General features: G+C 42.1%; 1 protein-coding gene across 1 annotated transcript in view; it reads left to right on the top strand.

Moving 5' to 3' along the window:
* Window positions 1–22277, top strand: part of LOC131663233 (ankyrin repeat and SAM domain-containing protein 1A-like) — a 49460-nt gene that overhangs the window by 13981 nt on the left and 13202 nt on the right. Inside the window, exons 6-11 of the mRNA XM_058933507.1 lie at window positions 400–626; window positions 700–919; window positions 3465–3683; window positions 4436–4697; window positions 5256–5936; window positions 7971–8145. Coding sequence (XP_058789490.1) covers window positions 400–626; window positions 700–919; window positions 3465–3683; window positions 4436–4697; window positions 5256–5936; window positions 7971–8145 — 1784 coding nt within the window. The remainder of the gene's footprint in view (window positions 1–399; window positions 627–699; window positions 920–3464; window positions 3684–4435; window positions 4698–5255; window positions 5937–7970; window positions 8146–22277) is intronic.

The raw sequence follows: 22277 nt of genomic DNA, 5'->3' as shown, positions 1-22277 counted from the left end.
TAATCTGGCCGCTCTCGCGGCGATTCCGATTGCCATGCGCCACCAATTGAGAACTGTAATCGGCTGCTGCTGCGGCCGTTGCGCATTTTTCGACTCTAAATACAATGCGTATACGCGCGGAGCTGATCGCGTTATTAATGCTTCGTTTGTAATACGATCGCGTGCAACGCGTATCGCTTGGTTGCATTTTGATAGGCGGCTATTATGAGTTCACTCAGCGAGCCCTCAACGCAGCGGCTTTCTTTTTTACTTCACGCCGAATTGGAAAGCGCAAATGGCTGATGCTGCGACTTGGATCTCTGGTCGAGCGCATCGCACGTGTTAGTCCGGATAGCTGCTGCTCGTGCAGACGATTAATTCGATCGATTGACCGAGCAATATTTCATTTGTTACTTTCAGTGCGTGCGTCGAAGTGCTCCTCGCCGCCGGAGTGGACGTCAACACTCGAACGTCGGCGGGCACCGCCATGCACGAAGCCGCTCTTTGCGGTAAGATGGAAGTGGTGCGAACGCTCCTCGATCGCGGCGTCGACCTTGCTATCAAGGATTCTCGACATAATACGGTGCTCGACTTGTTGGGTCAATTCCCAGCACACGTCACGCAGGACATCACCGCCATAATCAAAAGTACGTACTTAATAGAAGAATATACTTTTACTTGGACAGGGCAATGCTGATCTGACTGTCGATTTGATTGAAGGACATCGTTCGTCATCTGGCATCGTGAGTGATGCAGAGAGTGAAAATTTGCCACCGATTCCTGTCCACCAAGGCGGCGGTTCCCTTGGTAGTCCATATGAAAATGTGCGTCCTGGCGACGATCTTTCCCCGGCGGAAGGCTCCTCGCCTACTCGGTGGCAACTTTATCACAAACCTCGGGAAGATGATCGTCGTATATCTGGAAACTCGGCTATATCACTGTAAGTCGAAGCTGGCTTTGCTACTTTTCAGTATCCATAACTACTTCGTTTCAATAATATTCCGGTAAAAGTTTGACTCTTCAATACTGTATCTTATTTGATTCTATCGAAAAGTAAGAATTCAACAAGTATTTACAATATCATCCAAATGTATTATAAATACTTGTCGATTGTTTCATCTTCTCTATGCTCTTTACAGTTCACGTAGATAATACTAATGGATTATCCTCCACAACTTTCTAACTCTCGCATTATTAAACGTTGAAAACATTGTAATTCGTGTTGTACTGTAGGACCTATCTAATAGATTCGCACGAAAATTCAAATCTAAAAATGAAACACGAGCGCGAGGCACAATATAAGCATGAGATAAGGTGAGCCGCGCCCGCGAGCGCGAATCGTCACACACACACACGAGATCTAGTAAGCTCGAGGGCATAATTGTCCTTTGAATTTCTCATGAGGCTATTTGGGAAAAGAGGTTTTTTCACTTTTAAAAAAAGTGCCCGCGGGAAGTAGCAAGTCGGTCGGCTGGCAAGATGAGCATTCGCGCACACATTCATTTTGGGTTAGCTCTCTCTCTCTCTCCCCTCTCTCCCTGGTCCCTTGGCGATTTTAATCTCAATCTTTCTCGTGCAGAGATAGAGCGAGGGATCGAGGTGTAGGTGTGCTGTCTGTTTGTGTATGTCTGGCTGGCCGCGCGCCGGCATCGCAGCTCGAGCGTGCTTGCGCGCTTGCCGCTTGGTTGGCATCGTCTTTTTCGAAAAAAACTCGCCAACCAGCCAGGCTGAAGACGAGAGAGCGGAAAAATCTCGCCTGGCAATATTTTACCGGCTCTCCGCTATCTCTTCGTCGTCCGCGTGTGAACTACTGTGAGCGCGTCTACTCTCATTAGGGCGCGATCTTCTTCTCTTTATTTCCGCAAGTTGCCGCGAGATAGCCCATGCAGCCGCTTCAGGTGGTGTGACGAATTTTTTCAGCGAAAAACGAGCGTATGCGGCAAATAAGGAAAACGAGCAATTTAGCGGTAGCAGCAGTAGTGCTGGGCTTGCGCGCCTCTACGTGCAAAGCCATTTGCGCGTACCTGATGCGTTGCCAGCGAGGAGAGGACGACGAGGACTGCTGCTGCTGGCTGGGCGCTTTAATATAGGAGATGCGAGCAAACAAAAGCGCAGCGCAGAGATGTTGAATGGCGTATACACGTGTGTGTGTGTGTCGGAGGGAGGGGGTGGCGCCGCTTCACGCAAGTCTGAAAGGGAAAAGCTAGCTCTGCCTATATACCGTCGCCATCGCCACCACTAGTAGTCGTCCCAGCGCGTTAAGCACCGCTTGGCTTGCTTTAATTTTCCTGATGTAGGCAGCTGCCGATCTGGTGCGGCTCATCCACAGGGTACACACCATCATCGCTATAGCACCGCTTACAGCCGCTCTCTCGTTCGTTCTGCAGCTAAGCCCGCGTTTGGTAACCAATTCCAAAAGACTCGTGTTACTGAGCTATAGTGTTTGTGCTACCACCTCCGGCGACTCATCGCGTTTGTCGATAATGATTTTTCAACGCGGTGTCTTATTTCTCAAACGTTTTTTCAGGTAACCTTCGAAGAAATATCATATTAAGTACTTTTAACTTGATCTATGATAACGGCCGTGAAACTTTTATGTACAAGGTTCAAGTCGACACTGATCCATAGAAAAGGCGCGCATTTCTATTCTCGTCTGACTAAACAATGCTTATTCTACTTGCGACTCACATGGGCGAAACAATGACGCACCAACTTTATTAAATGGTCTCTTTTCTCGTGAATAATGTTTATATTCAGAGATTTCTGATATAATTCACCATTCTTTTGTGTAAACTAAATTTAGCTGTGTTTACATCTAGTTTGATTATTGTAAATTCGATATTATTAAAACGGATGCAATAATACAAAGCTTGAAAAATGTTATTAATGTTAAAAATCCTTTATACATAACATTTTTACGTTTCGGTCATAGCCCATAACAAAATAAGGAAACGAGGTTGGTTTGCTCGAAAGTTAGGAAAGAAAGGGAAACCCAAGCACAACTTTAAAGGAAAAAGAGTTACCTGGAGATGAATTCATTGCGTTACACAATGCAAATGTTGTGCCGTCCCAACATAAAACTAATAATACCGTTGGTGTCTGCCGCACGACTCGACCTTTCTGTCATGTACTTGCTTTCCTTCGCATTTTCTCTTTACTCTGTCTTTTCGTTTATCCAAGCCTCTCCTCTCATTTTCGCTGGATTTCCACCGAGAGTCATATTTTTCACCGACTCCAACGTTTATTTACCATTTTTCGTATTAGCCTAATTTCGTAATTTTATTGTGATTCAATATAAAGTTACACTGGACGATATGACATAAGAAAGGAAAAAATTTCTCGAAGATACTAATCGATTGCGGAATGAACTCGAAGATTTATCTCCAAAAAACACACACATACACACACAGACAGTACAGCGCAACAGGAACGAAATAAGGACTGGAAGAGATCGATGTAATTCAGATGAATGAATAATATTTCAGTGAAGATGAATATTACGGAGAAACGCTGGACGGAGCTGCATGGAGGCCCCTCCAGATGACAGAGGACTCCGAGTCCAGCTCCGTCTTCGACAGCGTCCTTATATCCATGTCTGACACACTCAACTCGATAAACACCCTCGCAAGTTCCGATCAAACACCCGAAGACAGACCACTTAACACTACTATTCTCATCACTACACCGTCACGAGACACTCTACGGTATGCAGTGTACCGACTCGCATGTCCTTATCCTACTTGCTCGGCAATCAAAACAACATAGGCTTATAGGATAAAATTTTCTCCCAGCATATGTCATTTTCAATTCTATTCCTTCGAACCTCATATATATTTTTTTTATTTCTGTTAGAAACATTTGTTGTTTGAGTTTGCTATAGATTAGCTACTAATCATAATACATGAAATAGTAGTTGTAAAAGCTTTTTACAGTGATGTAGATCACTGATCAGCGATAAATATTCATCAATGAAAAGCATTTTATAAGAAGCTATATAATTTATTTCGTGAAATTCTTTTTTTACGCGTAGTTTATAGGGACAATAAACGTGCATGTTGTTTCAAACTCGTAGATGAGCTTCCAGAAAAATCTCCGTCTTGCATTTATCAACGGCTAAAAATTGTAGTTTGTTTCAATGAAAACAAGCTTTCTAGTACTAGTGAATTACTTAAGGTAGATCCAAGTTGCTTTAAATAATTTAATTGTCGTACAGCCATCACTTTTCATGGATTTCATATAGATAGACTAAAATGTATAACTATCTTACTATATGATAAAAGGTTAAAAAGGTGAATTACTTGAAAGGTGAGTTGCGTTATAACAAAGAAAGTGTAGGTAGCAGAGAAAAGCAAAAAGGAAAGCTACAAGAAAGGCAGCTTATTTAAATGTGCGACTAGCGCCTTTGTTACAATATAGTGTCGCAGCGCTAAAGTGAGCTGTGTTGCAATGTATGCAGGGGCTCGGACAGCGGTTTGTACCAGACACCGCCAATCCCACGATCGGCTGTGGAAGCCGGCTATGCTTCGGAGGATCAACTAGCGAGTGCCGGCTACGGAGGTCGCGAATCCGATCAACTAAGTGTTTCGTCGTCTTCCAGCGTGGGTGGAAGGAGTCCTCGAGAACGTCGTTGCATACCCGTTGACTCCACGGGTATATATTTGCCGATGGCTCCGTTACCTGGCTCTCTACACAGTCCTGCTTCTGGTAGCAAAGTATCGGTATGATTTTTTAATCTCTCTCGAGTCCCAGCGTTTTTTATTATTTACTTATTTATTTTTTTGTTCACGTATTTTTATTTTGTAAAATTGTATGTTGGGGATACTATAAAATGGCTTGCGATTACCTTTGCAAAGTAAACAATTGCAATAATTCATTGGTTTATCTCTAACATTCACGATTTTTTTGCTATTAATTTACTGTACTGCCATCGGCTCTGTTAGTTTGCTGAGCTTTTACACTTATGAGCTAATAACATCTCATTCAAGTATATAATGTATGTCATTACGTACGTAAATTGATTATCTCTATTAGTAAATCTGTTGGCTGAATTTGGTTGAATTGGGTAATACATAAAATCATCATTGATTTTTACTCCTTTCTTTGATGTTTTACTTTTTTCTTTTTAATAATACTTACGCTCGTGAACATTTTTGCCCTGCATAAAAATCAGTTCGTAAAATTAATGCAATTGAGAAAAGAAGATTAGATGTCGTAAAATAATGGCAGGCTGGGCATAGAAGCATGAATATTGAAAAAATTGTGGTACTTATGCACAGAACGGCGGTGTGCCGTCGTCAACTTTGCAGCCAACGCCGCCGAAAAAGCCGCCACGACGCAATCTGTCGGTGTCGCCGACCCACCTGCAAAGCCAAATGTCCCTGTCGGCTGACAGCCACGTGGGTCCAAGCAATTACGAGTACTTGTTCTTGGCACGCAGCGGCGCGACGCGCAGCCAAATAGACCTGGGCGAGTTACAGGCTCGTCGCGAGCAGCTGAGGCACGTGACGCGCAGCGTTGACCAGTACGTCGATATGAACTCGAGTCCGTTTAAACGCGACGAGAGGCCACCGCAGCAACAGCGCAAGTCGAGCGACGTGGCTCTTACGTCGGGAGCGCTCAAAGTCATCAACCCAAGGCGGAAGCTACGCAGGCACGCTTACGAAAATCACGACGTGGTCGACAGTAGTCCAGGCACCGACAGGTCACCCAGCGCCGAGAAGACCTTCATCTCCAGCGCCTTTCTGACCCTCAAGTCCTCGCAAGAGAGCTTGCTGGGCGATGCCAAACGCAGCGAGCCAACGCATACCGACGCACAAGATAAGAGGCTGAAGAAGGTCCAGATGATGTTGCCGACTAGCCCCACCCATTACGCACAACCACCCACCCCTGACCATCCGCCACCCTCGGCCATCCAAGCTGAGAAGTCCATCCACGAGCGTATTCGTCCGTTGAGTCAGGTGAGCGAACTGTTCATTGCTTACATGTATAAAAAGTACGAGTAGTCGCAATTTGCAACTGCCAACATCCGTGACTAAAAGCCCAGTGACTAATGTGCCCCGTGCTTGCTCAGAACTCACCACCAGTACCAGTTCTTTTCTAATGCTGAACTTGAATAAAATGCCAAAAGTTCGAGGTTCATCGGCACCACCACGGACACTAGCTCTCGATAAAACGCGAGCATGCTCATCAACTGCACGCAAGCTGCGCACCAACCATAAGATTCGTGCAACGCCATCGTCCCGCACTCGACCATAATCAAACGACATTCTAGCGCGACACTCGTCGTTATATAAAGAAGCGAATAGCGCGATCGCGTAAGCTCTGTGTGCAAATAACTTCCAACGAGTAAGCGACAAAAGACTCATCCGCGTGCGTTGTCGGCTGCAAGCTTTCGCAATGAGAGGGCTGGCAGGAAAAAAATGGCAGAGTGCGCGCACACAGAAAGTGAGCAAGTCGAGCGGTGCGCTTTGGGGATTCCAAGAAAGTCTCGAGCACATTGACGCGCGCGCGCTCGCTCTCCTGTCACGGGCGCAGCTACACACGAGCCACCGACAACTCGAGGATACGTGCTTGAGAAGGGGGAGAGAGAAGACGCTCGCGCGTTTAATATACAACTCGCTGCTATTTGATCTCTGACGCGATTTACGAGGAGAGATGCTCGATCGTATACAGCTCGGGCGTTTGCGCCGGCAATCCTTGTGATCGCTCTGCTGTGAGCGCTCATCTCAACCGCGCATGTAGGTACATAGCAAGTATGTGCATGACAGGGGTGTGCGCGTGTGTCGGAGAGCAGAGCGCCCCTTTTAGCGTCACGTGCGCGGTGGATGGCTCTCTTTGCTGGCTTTTGACTTTGCCGCTGGCACACTACGACGACGACGACGACGACGACGACGACGACGACGACGACGACGACGACGACGACGACGACGACGACGCCTGCCGAGCCATTTTTCCTGTACCTAATGCCATTCCTCGTATCTTTTGATTGCTTTGCCCTGTGCGTCGTTGCGATTTCGCGGTGACGATGGTCGCCACAGCGCGCCGCCTCTTTAGATCACCACTGCAACGACACCTCTCCCGACTCGGGCCGGATTGTCGGATGCGTTGCAGACTGCGTTGTTCGCTGCTTGCGGCCAGACTATTTTTCGACAGTCCTTGACGTTGGATCGCTCAGGGTAATTGTTCCACGCAGGACTGGCGGAACAAGGAGTAGGCTGTGTAGATAGCTGGAGAATCATTATGCGGAGCATCCTCCAGTATCTCTCACAGTATTTTTCCTTCGTCGACGTCGCGGGCTGACGTTTCAGCGTTATCTTCAGGCCCGTCTGTTCGCCTCTCGCGCAGCTCTCGGCACACTCCTCGCCGTGACAAGTGCGCGCGCGCGCGCGCGCGCACAGAGCAGCCGCAATAAAGCAGACGGCGCCGAAATACGAGCAGGCGGAGGAGAAGAGCGAGTGACAGACGCGAGCTCGTGTGTAGGAAGAGCCGCGAAATCCGTCTTTTCTGCGCCCGGTCGCGCGGCGCAGCAGCCAACGGTGCGGCAGACTGCAAGACGCCGACGAGCTCTGAATAATGAAGTGCTCCTCCCGCGCAGTCGGCCGCGTCGCTCGAGTTAACCGCCTGACGCGCGAGAGCGCCTTTGCCGAATTTCATACCCTTCCGCGCGCCGATTTTTTCGCTCCGGTATGCCCTTTGCCATGGCAAGCGTATACTTACGCAGAATCACGGGCCGAGGCTTGCTCTAATAAAGTCATTGTGAGCGCGGCTTGGCGCAGCGCTGAAAACCCGAGCGAGTGTATCGGCATTAACAAAGAACGGCATCGGCCTTGGCCCGCGCCGAGGCAGTCGACTGATAGCGACAGCGCTGGGGCAAAGAACAAAGAGCCGGTGGTACGGTGGTGAGTCCGGGACAATGAGGTGCCGCGAGAGAGCACGAGACGCGGCAGCGAGCAGTCCAAGTATATGATTGCATGGACATGCGTGTTGTGCAGGTGTACAAGCGGCGCTCGCGCGACATGGAAACGGAAACGGACGAGGAGCTGCTGCAGTTTCCGGCGGCAGGCTCGCTTGGCGCCTCGAGCGGCTCCCTGTCCTCGGTCTCGCTCTCCGACAAGAGCATGTCCACCGACAACGTCGAAGAGTACTTCGGCGACGTGCCCTTCGCAGGTAAACAGCAACCACAACAACAACAACAACAACAACACACGCTTGGCTGCACCGCATGACGCTTCCTTAATACGCCACCCTCGTGTACCGATTGCTTTGTCGTTGTCTTGCGTTTTTGTTGTCGCCGGTTTGCCTGAGGCCAGCGCCCCCGCGGCTCCCGTAGCTGCGATCGACTTTAGCTACGTATCGCCTCTCATCACTACCTCTATCGCGCCCCTGCATCTCACCTCATATACACCTATACCTCTCTGTTTTTTCCTTTAGGTCAATATTATTATTTTGCAATACATTTATAGCCTCCAGCATTGTTTTATTCGTTATTTACTTTTATATGGCCATTGCACAATTATATGATATATACGAGCCACTATTACCGAGACTTTTGCCGCATAAAGCTCATTTGAGATGCCTTTATTCCATCCGTTTTGATGTTGATATACGTTCGTTGCACAATCATGTTCCAAAGAAGTCAAAATCATTCAGCTATGTGCAACCTTTTTCATAATTATAACAGAACCGCATTATAACCAAACTGCTTCTAAAAGACGAAATTCTACAGACTGGAGCATAAAAAGACCTTTTTGAATTCAATAAAATAAGCTAATAGGTAAATGTTTGATTGATCAAGTTAATCAAGCGCGCGTAATCGTGATGCTATCGAGGGAAAGGTATAAGAGTTCATTAAAAACTCAGTGCCAAACGTATGGCACAACCTAAAGCTCTCGCCTCAACATAATATTAGCGGTCGTACAGGATGACGTTTGTTGCACTGTCAGTAGATAACAAAATATTATTATTGTCGTTTTATATCAAATTCGTTAACGGAAGGCAGATTTTCAAATCTTTGTATAAAAGTATAGTCTGATCATTTCAGTCAAAGTAATCGAGCTTAATCTGATACGGTTCAAAAAACGATGCACGCCATTGTTCATTTTTATATTAATTGATGCAGAGAACATTTTCGTAAGCTTTTAAGTGAATAAATTTTTTATACAATTTACGCAAATGTGCACTAAATAAAATTAATATAGAAAAGAAAGAATATATTTTATTACTATTTATATATAATTATTTTTTAATTAAGTTACAATGAATAATTATTTATTACGAATACGCGTTAAAATTTTAGCATACGTCGCTCTCTCATTTATGCAGATAAAAGTAGACCATTTCATTGTCCGCACGATTTCATCTTCTAATTCTATATTCATTTCTTTCCTAATAACGAATATGTGATGTTAAACACGAGCGAACTTGATAGTTCCTGCTATTTAATGACACAATTCTATCTAAAATATAATCTGTGATTATCAAATAAAGACTATATAATTTTTTGCGTTGCCATACCTTTCAAAGCTGTGCAATTAAAATTATTCTTCCGTATAATGGCAAGAAATTGTGAATTCCATTTCAGAAAGTTATTGCTGTGCCCGCAAACGATTAATTGTTCTATGATCTCTTTTAAATTCATCCGAGAATTAAATTCGATGAGTCATATCCGCATTATAGATGCACTAGTATTAGTTGATTCTATTCAATGTAAAAATATAATTTACATCTTACCTTAGTATTATATTATTAAAAAGTAGATAATAATGGTACTGCTGAGCGTTTGATTTCGAAAGATTAGAGTATAGATTAGTTTATATCCTCGATGAAATACAAAAGAAATTAATTTTTGTTATTTCTATATAAGCACTTTTATAAGAATAGCGATAATAATTTGCAGGAATTTAGAACAATGAATGATTGCTGAAAAGAAATTGATGTTTTAGCGTTTATTAAACAATTTTTTAAATGCTGTCAAATACACAATAGTTTTTTTTAAATACTATCTTTATAATTACAAAATATATTTTTGAATAGCATTTTTACCTGTATAATCATTCAATGTTTCTGCATTTTATTATTCAATAAGACATGATATTGCAAAAAAGAATAAATATAACATGACTGTTACCTTCATAGAAACTTCCGGCAAAAGATATTATAATAATTGGTCTTAATTCGCGTGTATTCAAGTGTTGAAAATTATTCTTGTATGTATACAATACGAAATTAGGTGTAACTTCAAAATCTTTCGATAGTGTAACATTTTATTACCCTATAGATATATTTATATTCTGTTATTGCACTAATTCAATATTCACTATATCGACATATATTTAACAAATTTTATTTTCATATTGTTTCATTTTGTTAATATAATTATGTAAAGAGCATCATTATGTATTCGATTATTTTGCAATAGTTTTGTTTGAAAGAAATAATTAATTTATAAATTTATTGGAAGATTATATATGCGTAAGCGCACAAGGTTAAACAAAGTATATATATGTTTTTAATGTACAATTAAATTATAGGTATACATAAACTTATACAAATCGTTAATATATATATATATATATATGAATAAATATTTCCGTAATATATTTATCTATGTCTCGATTTATTTTACGCTTTTTGCGCCTTATATTCAGTCCTAATAAGTGAGCGAATAATTCCTACGCACTTTCGTATATCAATAAACTTATTTTATTTGAAGCACTTGCAAAATGAATTTGAATATTTTTATTTCTTGTATATTTTTTAAACGTTTAATCAAATATATGCACCTTAGTCATTTTAGGAATACTTAAGTAGCTAGTTTAGTGATGCAATAGCATATCTTGGAATAAGTATAATAAGTATATATACACTTATTCATAGATATGTGATTTAGAAATATTTTTCAAATATTGGCAAAGCTATCTCCTACCAAATGTGGCTGTCGATATTTGCTTATTATGTACGGCGTCCTGGTGCAATTGAATGTTATGCATGTCTTTTCTATATATAATACTAGTTTGCAGCGAAATGAATATAAAACGACGTACGACACAAGTTTGGAGGTAAGTACACGTTGAACTATTAGTTGTTTAGTATTACATGCTTTAGTCGTTGTGAAATATTATTGTCCAGGTATATTCTTCTACAGTACTTTATTATTGCTCAATAGATATCAAAAAATGCAAAACAATTTTTCGTTTAGTAACAAATTAAATACCCTTGGATGTATTGAACCCGGTATTATTTTATAGCAAGCTCACATCAAACACACTCTCGACCCAACATAGTGTGTACAATTTTTGCTCGATGAAAATCGCCTGCTATTATTAGCCTGACAATAGAATTAATCAAAATGCATACGAGTGTTTACGTGTCCATGTGAGTTTAGACACACGGTTACTGACCGATGACGATTGTGGCATCGCGATGGAATGTGTTGAGTCGTGGGATATGACTCATGACGCGCTTGAGCTTGGAACAGTACGATTTACTTCTTTTTCACTGAGTCTCCCGAGTCCACGCAGACCCCCGCATCTGTCTTTATTCGTCTGATTATGTCGGCAAATGGTACGGAATGTCATGCGCGTCCTTCGCATACAGATGACTAATCGGATATTTGCAAATTCCAAAGGCTCGGTCGTGCGAAAGATAAAATCGTGACAACGTTGATAGCCGGCAAAAGTTGATGCGAGACAAGTTGCTCGCGAAGTTTTAGCCAGCAATATTGCGCAATCCGCGCGAGAGTGTACTCGACGGCCGACTGTTTGAAAAGTGAAAATAGGGCATGTCGAATTGGCTATGAACATGCGTGAAGTTTTCCGGAGCAGTAAATTGATTATCAGGTCTGTGCGCACTTGAACGAATAAAAGTAGAACGATAACGCGGTCCGTCAGCCGAAATGAAAAGCTCCGCTGACCGTGACCGGCGTGGCGTTGCGAGTGCGTTCGTCTCCGGATCCCGGTATAATAACAATTAACGCGCATCAGTGATTTCAGCGAGCGCTGTACGTCCGTACACGTACGAGTACGTCGCTGTTGTTGATCGAACCAACGCGAGCCTTTTTGGCGTCGAGCGCGTGCAGCGCTGAGATGCCTCGTTTGCGCGAAGGAGAGCAAAATAGCGCGGCCTTGATCGTCTCTTGGTTGCGCCGATGCATAAATCGCCTCGATCGGCCTTGGGAGTGACACGCGATGACTGGGCTACCTGCGAGCGATCGCGATAGAGCTCTGTTGCTGTCGCTTGTCTCGCGAAACTGCAGCTGCGAGTGCAATCTCCTGCGGCAACGATCAATTTACCCGATTACACTTCCGTGCTCGTGAAATTCTGGATCTGAAAATTGCACATGACTGTACAACTCCGTCGTAACGAGATAGCGAGTGTGTGTAAGTAACGAAGGACATAGCTTCATAAGGAGCTGTGCAATCCAGCAGTGCTAAAAAATTGAAACAGTCCATGAAATTATCGGTACGAACGATCGGGCTTTCAGATCGACTTTTGCAGTCATATCGCGCGTAGCCTTTCTCTCTCGTTCGCCCGCAACGAGAGCAGCACGTTAACAAGCTTTCGAATTGGCCGCTGTGGCTATATAGACGGGATATGTTATACGTCAACGGAATAAGATTGTCTTCGAGTACAAATTATTAATACTTGATTAAATGAATATTAGATGGTAAATGAGTAACTACCGAGAGCGTACGAGAGAGCTCGGTCGATGAGACACGAGAAAAATATTGAAAAAGTGCCGGGCGGGCAGAAAACCGAGTCATCGTCGATGCACGGACACACCCGCAGGTACATATCTGGCGATAAACGCACACGGACACAGAGACATAGGTACGGTCGGGAGGGGCCTGGCAGACGCACATTGGCGCATCGGTGCGCGAACACGCGAGGCCCCGCGCCTGTACGTGTGTGCTGTCCGGTCGCTCAGGCTCGTCTTTCGAATGCGGCGGCGGCCGGCGCAGTCGAGCGAGAGCGAGCGGCGCGCGGGTGCGTCTTTATTTCGTCTTGTCCGCTTGGAGCGAGAGAGAGAGAGAGAGGAAGAAGAGAGCGTCCAGTCTGGCGAGTAGCGCGCCGCTCGCTCGCACTAGAGCTCTCGAATTAGTCGACTCGAGTTCGTTAGGCTGATAAGTGGTGTGCGCTACGCCAGACGCGCTCGCCGATCGCTGCTACTCTGCGCGCGCGTGTCAAGTTTGGAAATAGCGGTCAGGTTGTTCACCTTGCATCTCTCCTGCTCTCTCGGTCTCTGTGCTGCGAGTGCGCGAATTGCGAATGCCAATTGTTGTTTACGTTCGCGTGGCGCCACCGCGAACAGCCAGATCGCTCATAGTTCTTCCAGCTCCCAGTTCAGCGAGCGTGGCATGCTGGTAAGTCGAGTCGAGTACCTATACTCCACGATTTTGTCGCGGCTTATCAGCAGAACCGTTGAGTGTGCGTACAGCGTCGTGTCATCGCGGCCTCTCGATTAGAGAATGCGTAACTCTCGTTCGCGTTGCGAATGTCGATTCGGCATTCGCGTGTCAGTGAACGCGCGAATAAAGGAGCCTCTATAAGCAGGTCGTCGACGCGGCATGTTCAGCCGCGCGAGTCCCTTATAAAGCGATAATTAGCATTTCCATCAAAGGTCTTCACCTGCCATAATAGGCCACGTACACGATCGCAATCGTTTCGTACAATTGCATATTTCCAGAGCGCGCTCAAGCCGCAGTAGTTCTCGGTACGAACGAGCGAGCCTGCGGCGATCACGTGGATGTATACCGATCACACGTCATTCCCGTTAAAAGTCTTGCAGACTTGAAATTTGCCCTCTCTCTCGCTCTCTCGCTGACTTTATATTTATACACGCGAGGCGCGCTCGCGTAGGAGGATCGGATCATTATACACGTACATATACTCTTATTGCGATGATGCTATGTCGCACGTATATCACGTTTAAGATAATTTAGTCTCGTGGCGGTGGCACGAAACGAGCGTACATAGTGGCTCGTGTTAATTCGTCGGAACCTACTGAAAAGAGATGATGACTGCACTCCCTCAGCCTTTTGTTACAGTCATCGTCAATGTCTTTTATTTGCTCTCTCTCTCTCTTTCTCTCTTGGGGCGTGATGAGCGCACAAGTCAAGCATTGTTCGATCCCTGCTCAGTTACACGTTACAGTTCAAGGCTGCTGTTTCACTAAACCAAACACTTCATCTGACGAAATCTAGCGTTTCAGATATTTACGAGACGAATCTATGATCATCTGGAGATTATACAGCATATTACTGACGGGATATGTTAAAAGATGTGCTTTAATTCGTGAGCGCTACACATTGAAAGGCTTTCATTGGGGCATCGAGGAATTGAGGCTAAATCGCTCACAGAGCATACGAGATGTTCCAGTTGAAATCGAGCAGATCCGATGAGAACATCCCGTCAATTTGTTTTTAATGACTTGCATGATCGCGTGAATCATTATTTTTGGTAACATTGGAAGAGATAAGAAGTGAACAAGATAAAAGCAACTTTGATAAAATGTGCTTTCGAAACATTTATTATTATTTCTGTCACACTCATATTTGAAAAGATTATTACTGATATTACAATGATGGTTCTTATCCCACCAACCTTGGAGTATAGATCCATCGTGCATGTAAAAATTCTCTGGTTATATAGACTTTTAAAAGTGGTGGGGGAAACTGATCTGCATGCTTCTCATAACTGTAAGGAAGCGAGGCTAATGTTTACAGGTGCTTTGCGTACCTTGACAAATTTCAAAACCAACATAGTCCTTGAAGTAACAATAAAAATAACGATCCAATGTAATCACGAGATGCCATCGTTCTTTAACGGAGCGTCTTTAAATAGGTAATTAAGATCTAAAAATATTTCTCAACTGACACACTTATTTCAATTCACGATTCCAATTGTTTTTTATGAATTTTAGACGAATTGACGTAAAACAACTTGCGTACTTACTCAGTGGTAAATAGAAATAACCGCATTTATCATCCGCAAATTCTAAACGCTAACTTAATTTTACGAACAACGTAGATGAGTAAGGTAAAAAAGGAAAAAAGTGATCGAGTAAGTACAAATTCTCACTGATCGACACTCATAATACTCAGTCAGCTGACAAAGAGGTTGACTGCGCAATCCTCCTTTTTCTCCTGTACTTGAAAACGAGTCGTCGCATTGGGTCGTCTCGCACTTACGCGCATGCTTCTTGTATTTACTTAATAAACGACGACGACAAATGGCTCTTTGTACATATTTAATAAGTCTGCCAAAGAACGAGAACTGATTGTTGTTTTTTTTTAACTTAAAGTATATTTGCTATCAATGTATGTTTGCACTGAGCATAATATTATTGACTTAGTTCAGCGAGAATATAAATTCATCTTGAATGGAGAACTTAAAATTGTAATCAGAGAGCAATTAACGCTTGCAGTAGTCGTTAGAAATGAAACGAAAAGGAAAAGACATAGTCTTGAAAATAACTAGAAAGACTAGAAGAAACCATTCGTATGAAAATTTGAAAAACAAGAGGGTTCGAAAGCGTCAAAATCGGTGAATATATACAATCGGACGGAAAAGGAACAAAGATCAAGGGACCAGATATGCTTGACAGGTCGGTCGAGAATGAACGGGCCATTGTCAAAGCCGAAAGCGAGGAACAGGTGGCTATTCGAAAGTGCAACGCTAGCTCGAGTGAGCAATTCGAGCAACAAGTTTTAGTGCCCTCAGACGGAATAGGCCTGCCTTGGCTCACATAATCAGTGGGAGCACGCGCCGCGGTCGGCGCAACGAGCCGATCGACCGACAGGCTCATCTGTGTCCTGCGACTCCGGAAAAGAATATTACTGATTTTCAATGGGACAAACACACAACGATTGGCATAATTTTTTACCAGGCCTACTTTTCTTACTCTGACGTAAGTCGATTAGAGATCATTTATACCACTGATTGTCCGCTTGGAAATCGGAGACCTTCGCAAATGGTCCAACGGGAAAATGCAAAAAGACTATTAATTCGCTTCGCTTGAGTTGCGTGCGCTCTCGAAATTCTCGGCTTCAAAAGCAAAGTGTGAAAGCTGGTGCTCGGCTAATAATGTGCTGGCCTGTATAGCTCGAGTCGTATCGCCTATTACGTCACGCGTATGCGGAATTCCACAGAAAACGAAATTAGAGTGGCGGTCCACCAGGAAGATTGTAATTGTCATTAGCTTGGATGTGATGCTTGGACACTAATTGAGTAATTGTGATGTATGCGTCAAATTGGACACACTTGTTTATTCGTTCAATTAACTCTTCCTCTCGTACTCATAGAATTTATTTATACTCTTTAAAACTTTTGAATGCTAGAATAACTGCTCGTTTGAATTGGCGAAACACGCATCACGACCCGCAATGACAGTTACGATTCAGCATTTTACAATTCCACTATTTTATAATTTAGTAAAGTTCAACTAATTATTACTGAGAAAAATGTACCATGTTGCGATATCGTTCGTGCAATAAACCGATAATGATCAAACATAATTATTCTTGACAGGAAATGAGCACACAATACGATTTTTTCATCTAGATGGTTTTCGCAATGATTTTCCAACTGTCTAATACTGCAGAACAACGAGAAATATATTTCGAAATGATATTAGTAAACGACAAAAGTTTATATCATTTAAAGATAGTTTTATACCTCATCGTTCACCTATCTTATTAGCGTTGCTTTCTCAGGGTCTATCTCTATTTGTCATCTCTTAGATAAACCACCAGAGATTACCATGGATTTGAGTGTCATATTATCGCGAGGTTTTTTTCCTTTCTTCGCCTCTTAAAATAAATTTTATCACAAATATCTATTTTAGTTTTAATATCTCAGTATTCAAATGTGACTGATCTTTTTTGCCTGGCTGCCCGAAAGGTCCAAAAAATATAGTATACGCGCCACGGCCAGGAAAATGGCAAGCCCATAGCACGTGAGAATTGACAATCGAGGCAAAGCCGAGGTTGTCAAACACGTGCTATGGATTTATTAATACTTTCTCGGCCTGAATACGTTCTATTATTTTGCCATTTAAAGTAGCTGCTACGTAAATCGAAAGCCATGACATCCTTTCGAAAAACTAAACAACGCTACATTGGATAATAATGAAACTAATATATTTTTGCTTAATTTGATTAAAAACTTAAAAATTTATAGTTTCACTGTTCAATCATACACTATTTATCGCACATTATGAAGGCTTCTATCGTTCTTACCATTGTGTATTTTAAAAATATTATTAGGAATTGTTCAAGTATTAATTTTTTCCGCTATTTTTTCGTTAGCTATGACCAAACATGAATGTTGGGTATCTTGAGCAACTTCATTCAATCGATAAACTAGAATTGTTTTGAAAAAATCAATTGTTCACTAAAATATTCGCTCTTACATATGTTGTACTGTTGGAAATTTTCCAAGAGTCTTTTTCAATTTTGTACTCTTAGCACATCAGAAAATGACACGTAGTCGCTTGATAGTGTACGTTAACCTTCTAGAAATTATTCTATAATAAGCAGTTGCGTGCGTCTAAGAACGGAAGTTTTCGAGGATGCTGGTCGATTAGCTATAGTCAATTTCATTCGTATTCTGCTAGAGTGGCGTGCATTGACCAGCGATAATGGCGAAGGTCTTCTGCGAAGCGATTTTGAATGAGCCGTCTCTCAAGTGTTCATACGCATCCTCAGGCTTGTGCAAAATTATTAGGTGATGGGATACATCTGTCATGTAAAATACAGTTGTTTTAATGACTTCCGTATCCTCTTCTGAAATACTATAACTACTATTGTGAGTGTAGATGATAAATTACAGTTAGATAAGTAAAAAAAACTATATACAGTAAGAATAATAATTTATAGTGATAGCTACTTGCTAACATTTTCAAAACTAAACAGTACTGTACATCGGTTCAATATAACAATTACTTATCACTATCTGCACTATAAATATTTTTGAAAGATAGTGAATAATATTTTTGTTAGGATACAGCTAATATAGAGCATTTTCAGTTGTGACGTCATCGGCATTATGGCCGCATACTCGTACACAAAATTTAAATTTGGGCTTTAATTAGTTTTACATTATAAAATGTTAAATAACATCATCCTTATACGGGCCTAATTTGTATAAAATCTTCATTCCGTAAGCTTTCCAAATATATATCTACTTTTGTATATGTAAACTACGTTGCACTGACGAAATATCTGCAGTTAAACATTGAGTGTTCATTCGCGTGCTATAGCAATTAATTTTTATTTTAATAATAATTGATGTGCCGCTCATAAAAAAATATTGTTCATATAATATTTATTTTTACGTGTAACATTGTTAGAATCATTAATTTTTTAAATAACTGACTCTATTAAAAAATAAAAAAATAAACCCACTTTACTAGGTTATGATAAATAGGGAAAGCGGGCGAAGTGACTCTGACTCTGAATTTATAAGGTATAACAGTGGCCCAACGCTATTTTGTATTAAATTATGAAAGTGACTGCAGAAAAGATAACATATGCTTTTTTCCCATTCCTGCAGTATTTAGTGATAAAAATAAAAGGTATGTAAGTTTTAGTCATGAAGAACGAAATAAATTAATTGAATTGTTACTTAAGACACGGAAAGGTTGGATTCTTGCTCTAAGAAAAGGCGAGCTGAATGGAAAACAAATAGAAAATACAAGAATCTGTGAAAAGCATTTATTGTACACAAATCAGCGTAATGCTCAACTCACGACGACTGGGATTGCGATTCAGGCGTAACCTAACAAACTGCCGTGTATTATTTTGTTCTTTAAATCATCAGTTAGTAAAATATTAATAATTCAGAATAATGCCTGAAAATAAATATTATGTGAAATATATATTTTGTCACAGGCGGTACTTCGACTATAATGAAAATAAAAGTCAATTAGTATAGTGCACGAACAAACACTCAATGTTTAACTGCGGATATTTTCTCAGTGCAATAGAGTTAATGTACAAAATTATATAAATTTGAAAAGCTTATGGAATGAAAATTTTATACGAATTGGGCCCGTATAAGGACGATATCGTTTAACATTTTATAATTTGAAACTAATTAAAGTTGAAATTTAAATTTGATCCCCGAGTATGTGGCTATATTGCTGATGACGTCACAACTGATCATGCTTTATAGGTTTTACAGTATTGATCGCAAACATGGCAGCTGTTGCCTATGAAAATCTGTTATTTGGAACAATTCCAAATATAACAATCGGTGTATATCATCTCCCCAATTAGTCATTCCACTATAGGTAAGCTCTAAAACTGTCTCCTTGGAAGGTCGAATGTAACAATAAAGCGCTTTATTTAATTGGTTTGTGCCTGTTTAAATACTTGTAAGTAAATTACTGATTTTTATGCTTTTTTATGAACATATGAAGCAATTCACACTCTTATGTTTGCACCGTATGCATTGAATATTCCGTTCAATAATTTAACGATAAAGTGAAATTAGTAAGCGTCGGAGGATTACGAATGAAACCCATAAAGTAACATGAAGCAAACAAGGAAATCCATGAAATTTACCCGATAGCATTTAATGTACGCTACGATGGCTGCCTTTCACTCTAGAATTTAACGACTTGAGCATTTCGTGCCTACGACTACAGAACCCGCACATTTTACGGCACTTTGAGAATTAATGGATTTCATAAAATCATTACATCTTTCAAGATCCGCACTCGAATCCTTCTATTAGAGTATTCGTAAATTCACATTTTATTTCTTAACTGCGACATGTGGTTAACAATAATGCACATTAAATTAGTAGAGAATTGGGCAAATATTTGAACCAGTGATTAAAGTCACTCAAGAGCTCAAACATAGATATTAGCGGAGCATGAAACTGCAATAATACGCTCCAAGATTCGGCTTTCAACCTAATATAGTATAGGGAGTACACAAAGCAGATCCGATTTTCGGGTTAATGAGTGATTTGGGGAATATTCTATAAATTTGCCAGGAAATCGAGTAACTAGTTTCTACACTACTGCTAATTGAAGTGCATCTGCAATAGCTCATCGCTTTCGAACTGTTAATATTCATCTTTTTTAAGCCACTCTAATAATCTTGATTAATTACTGTGATACGGACTGGATGGAGTTTTCCAACAGACTAATTTCAGGTGGTAGTTTAATCAACAAATCTTTTAAGGCGTCTCACTGGAGACGGTCGATAAGAATATCTGACTCGGCATCTCTAATTGCAGGTCGCGTCAATATCGCGAGCGATGAGATGCGGAATAGTGATAGTCTGTGGCCGAAACGAGATCAATATAGGGTCGGCAGTTAATCCGCGCTTAATACGCGGAAAAAAGCTCCGAAGCAGTTCGGAATTCAATCAGCCAGAGCGGATCCGCGAGTATTTGGTCGGGTGAATCGACTATATAGTTTGGTGCGGGAGAGGGGGGGCAGCGGGTTCGCTCTCGCGTCAATAGTAATTAGCGCAAAAAGTTTGCGAAGCCAATCGGATCTGTTGGGAGAAGTGGCAGGAGGAGGGGATGCTATATCACTACTGTGTGCGATGCGTGCGGCGTTTCGCGTTCGCGTGGACTTCCTCTATTTTGAGATATATAGTCGCAGCTAGCACGCGCAAAGGATCTATTTTGAGCGATACGACACACAGCCACAACGGCACCGCGGGCTGCAATTTCGGACGCTCTATATTTGCACAATGCCGTACCGATCTACGCCCGCCCAGAAAAGGCCACAGTGAACCACTGGCAAAAAAACACCCATTGCCCCCTACCCTCTCCGATATTTACCCGCTCGATAAGGAAATGAGACCTAATGCACGCGGACGCGACATTAAACGCCTGCGAATCGCTTGCATTCCGGGCATTCTTCTCATTGTCTAGGCTCTTCGTCTCTGCTCCTCCGATAGTTCATTATTTTTGGACATTCCGATATAGACCTGTGCTGAAAAAGTGGCAAGTACCCTTAATTTACGAAGATTTTTATAATATTTTTTATATCCGAAAAGGTAATGTTGTCAAACAAGCGTTCAGGTGCCCTTGAGAGTTTGCACAGTAGGAAAGTTGCGAGCCCACCAAGGGCGTGCGAGCGCGAACGCACGAATTCATGCAATTTGCGTATATGAGTTGAATAACTGTGTACATAATGTGACGCAGCACATTGCGCACGCGACGTATAGTCAAGGGGTGCGAGAAAGCACTGGGCGACGCTTCTCCATCACGAGACTTTAATTAAAATTACGTACGTTCGCGCTTGTAGAGAGCTCTATGTGTCGTCGTCTCTCTCTCTCTCTCTCTCTCTCTCTCTCTCTCTTTCTTTTTTCGTTGCATATACAATTTTTATGAGCTTTTTATCATGCGTGCGTGAGCCGCATTTGAGGAAAAACAGCTTTGAAAAGCGTATAACTAGGCACTGTCTTTTTTTTATTATACTTTTTGTTAGCATTTAGTTGATTCGTGCCCCTTCTGTTGCGTATGAGAATGGCACTTGGCGTTATAATTCGAGAGATTTGTATAGCTTTTCCTCAACTTCACACGATTGCAGAGTTGTGTTGAATAACGAATACTGCACATTTTAATTAAACAGGTTTTTCTATAACTTTCTCCTCTGTATATTGAAATAATAATTAATTGGAATACGTGTTACTGTTTAGTATTTCCAGGAAGGCATTTTGCAGTTGAGAACTAATAACCAAGTGTATGAAGCGCTAGTTTTCGAATTGCGTTAGGAAGGGGAAGAAGCGCTTGAGCGTAAACTGCTCGCAAGTGCGTGTTCTCTTTTTTTTTTTTTTTGGATGTCTCGTGTGTTGCAAGAGTGGAGAAGCGGATAACGAGGGAATCGTCCTCGCGTATAATAATTTCTAAACATAAAAGTAAATAAAAAAAGAGAATAAAGAAGAAGAGGAAGAAAAAGAAGAAGAAGAAGAAGAAGAAGTGGAGAGCAAGGTAGGCGCTAATAAGTGCTTATGAGCATTGTGTATAGACGCACCTATGGGGTGTGAGACAACGCCGTTCGGCAATATCAAGAGTAAAAAAGAGCTTTTCGGTTCTGACATCTCATCCCCGCAGTCGGGTGTAGGGATATATCTCTTCTTAGCATCCTCTTTAGCTGGTGTGGTAGACGGGCGTTGTCGTTCACGGCTTTTCTCTCTCGTGCGCGCAGAGTTCATGCTCCGCGAGACTCGATAACGACAGCTGCCGCACGATTCCTTTTTCTACTTGCTCTCGCGAGAGAAAGAGAGAGAGAGGCAGGCGATATTCCGGAGAAAATAGCCTTGGATCCGCTT

Source organism: Phymastichus coffea, unplaced genomic scaffold (genome assembly GCF_024137745.1).
Source record: "Phymastichus coffea isolate CEN01 unplaced genomic scaffold, Cenicafe_Pcof_1.1 PCOF00031, whole genome shotgun sequence".
Classification (NCBI taxonomy): domain Eukaryota; kingdom Metazoa; phylum Arthropoda; class Insecta; order Hymenoptera; family Eulophidae; genus Phymastichus; species Phymastichus coffea.
The sequence above is the reverse complement of the archived record's forward strand: the minus strand, read 5'-3'. Positions and strand labels throughout refer to the sequence as shown.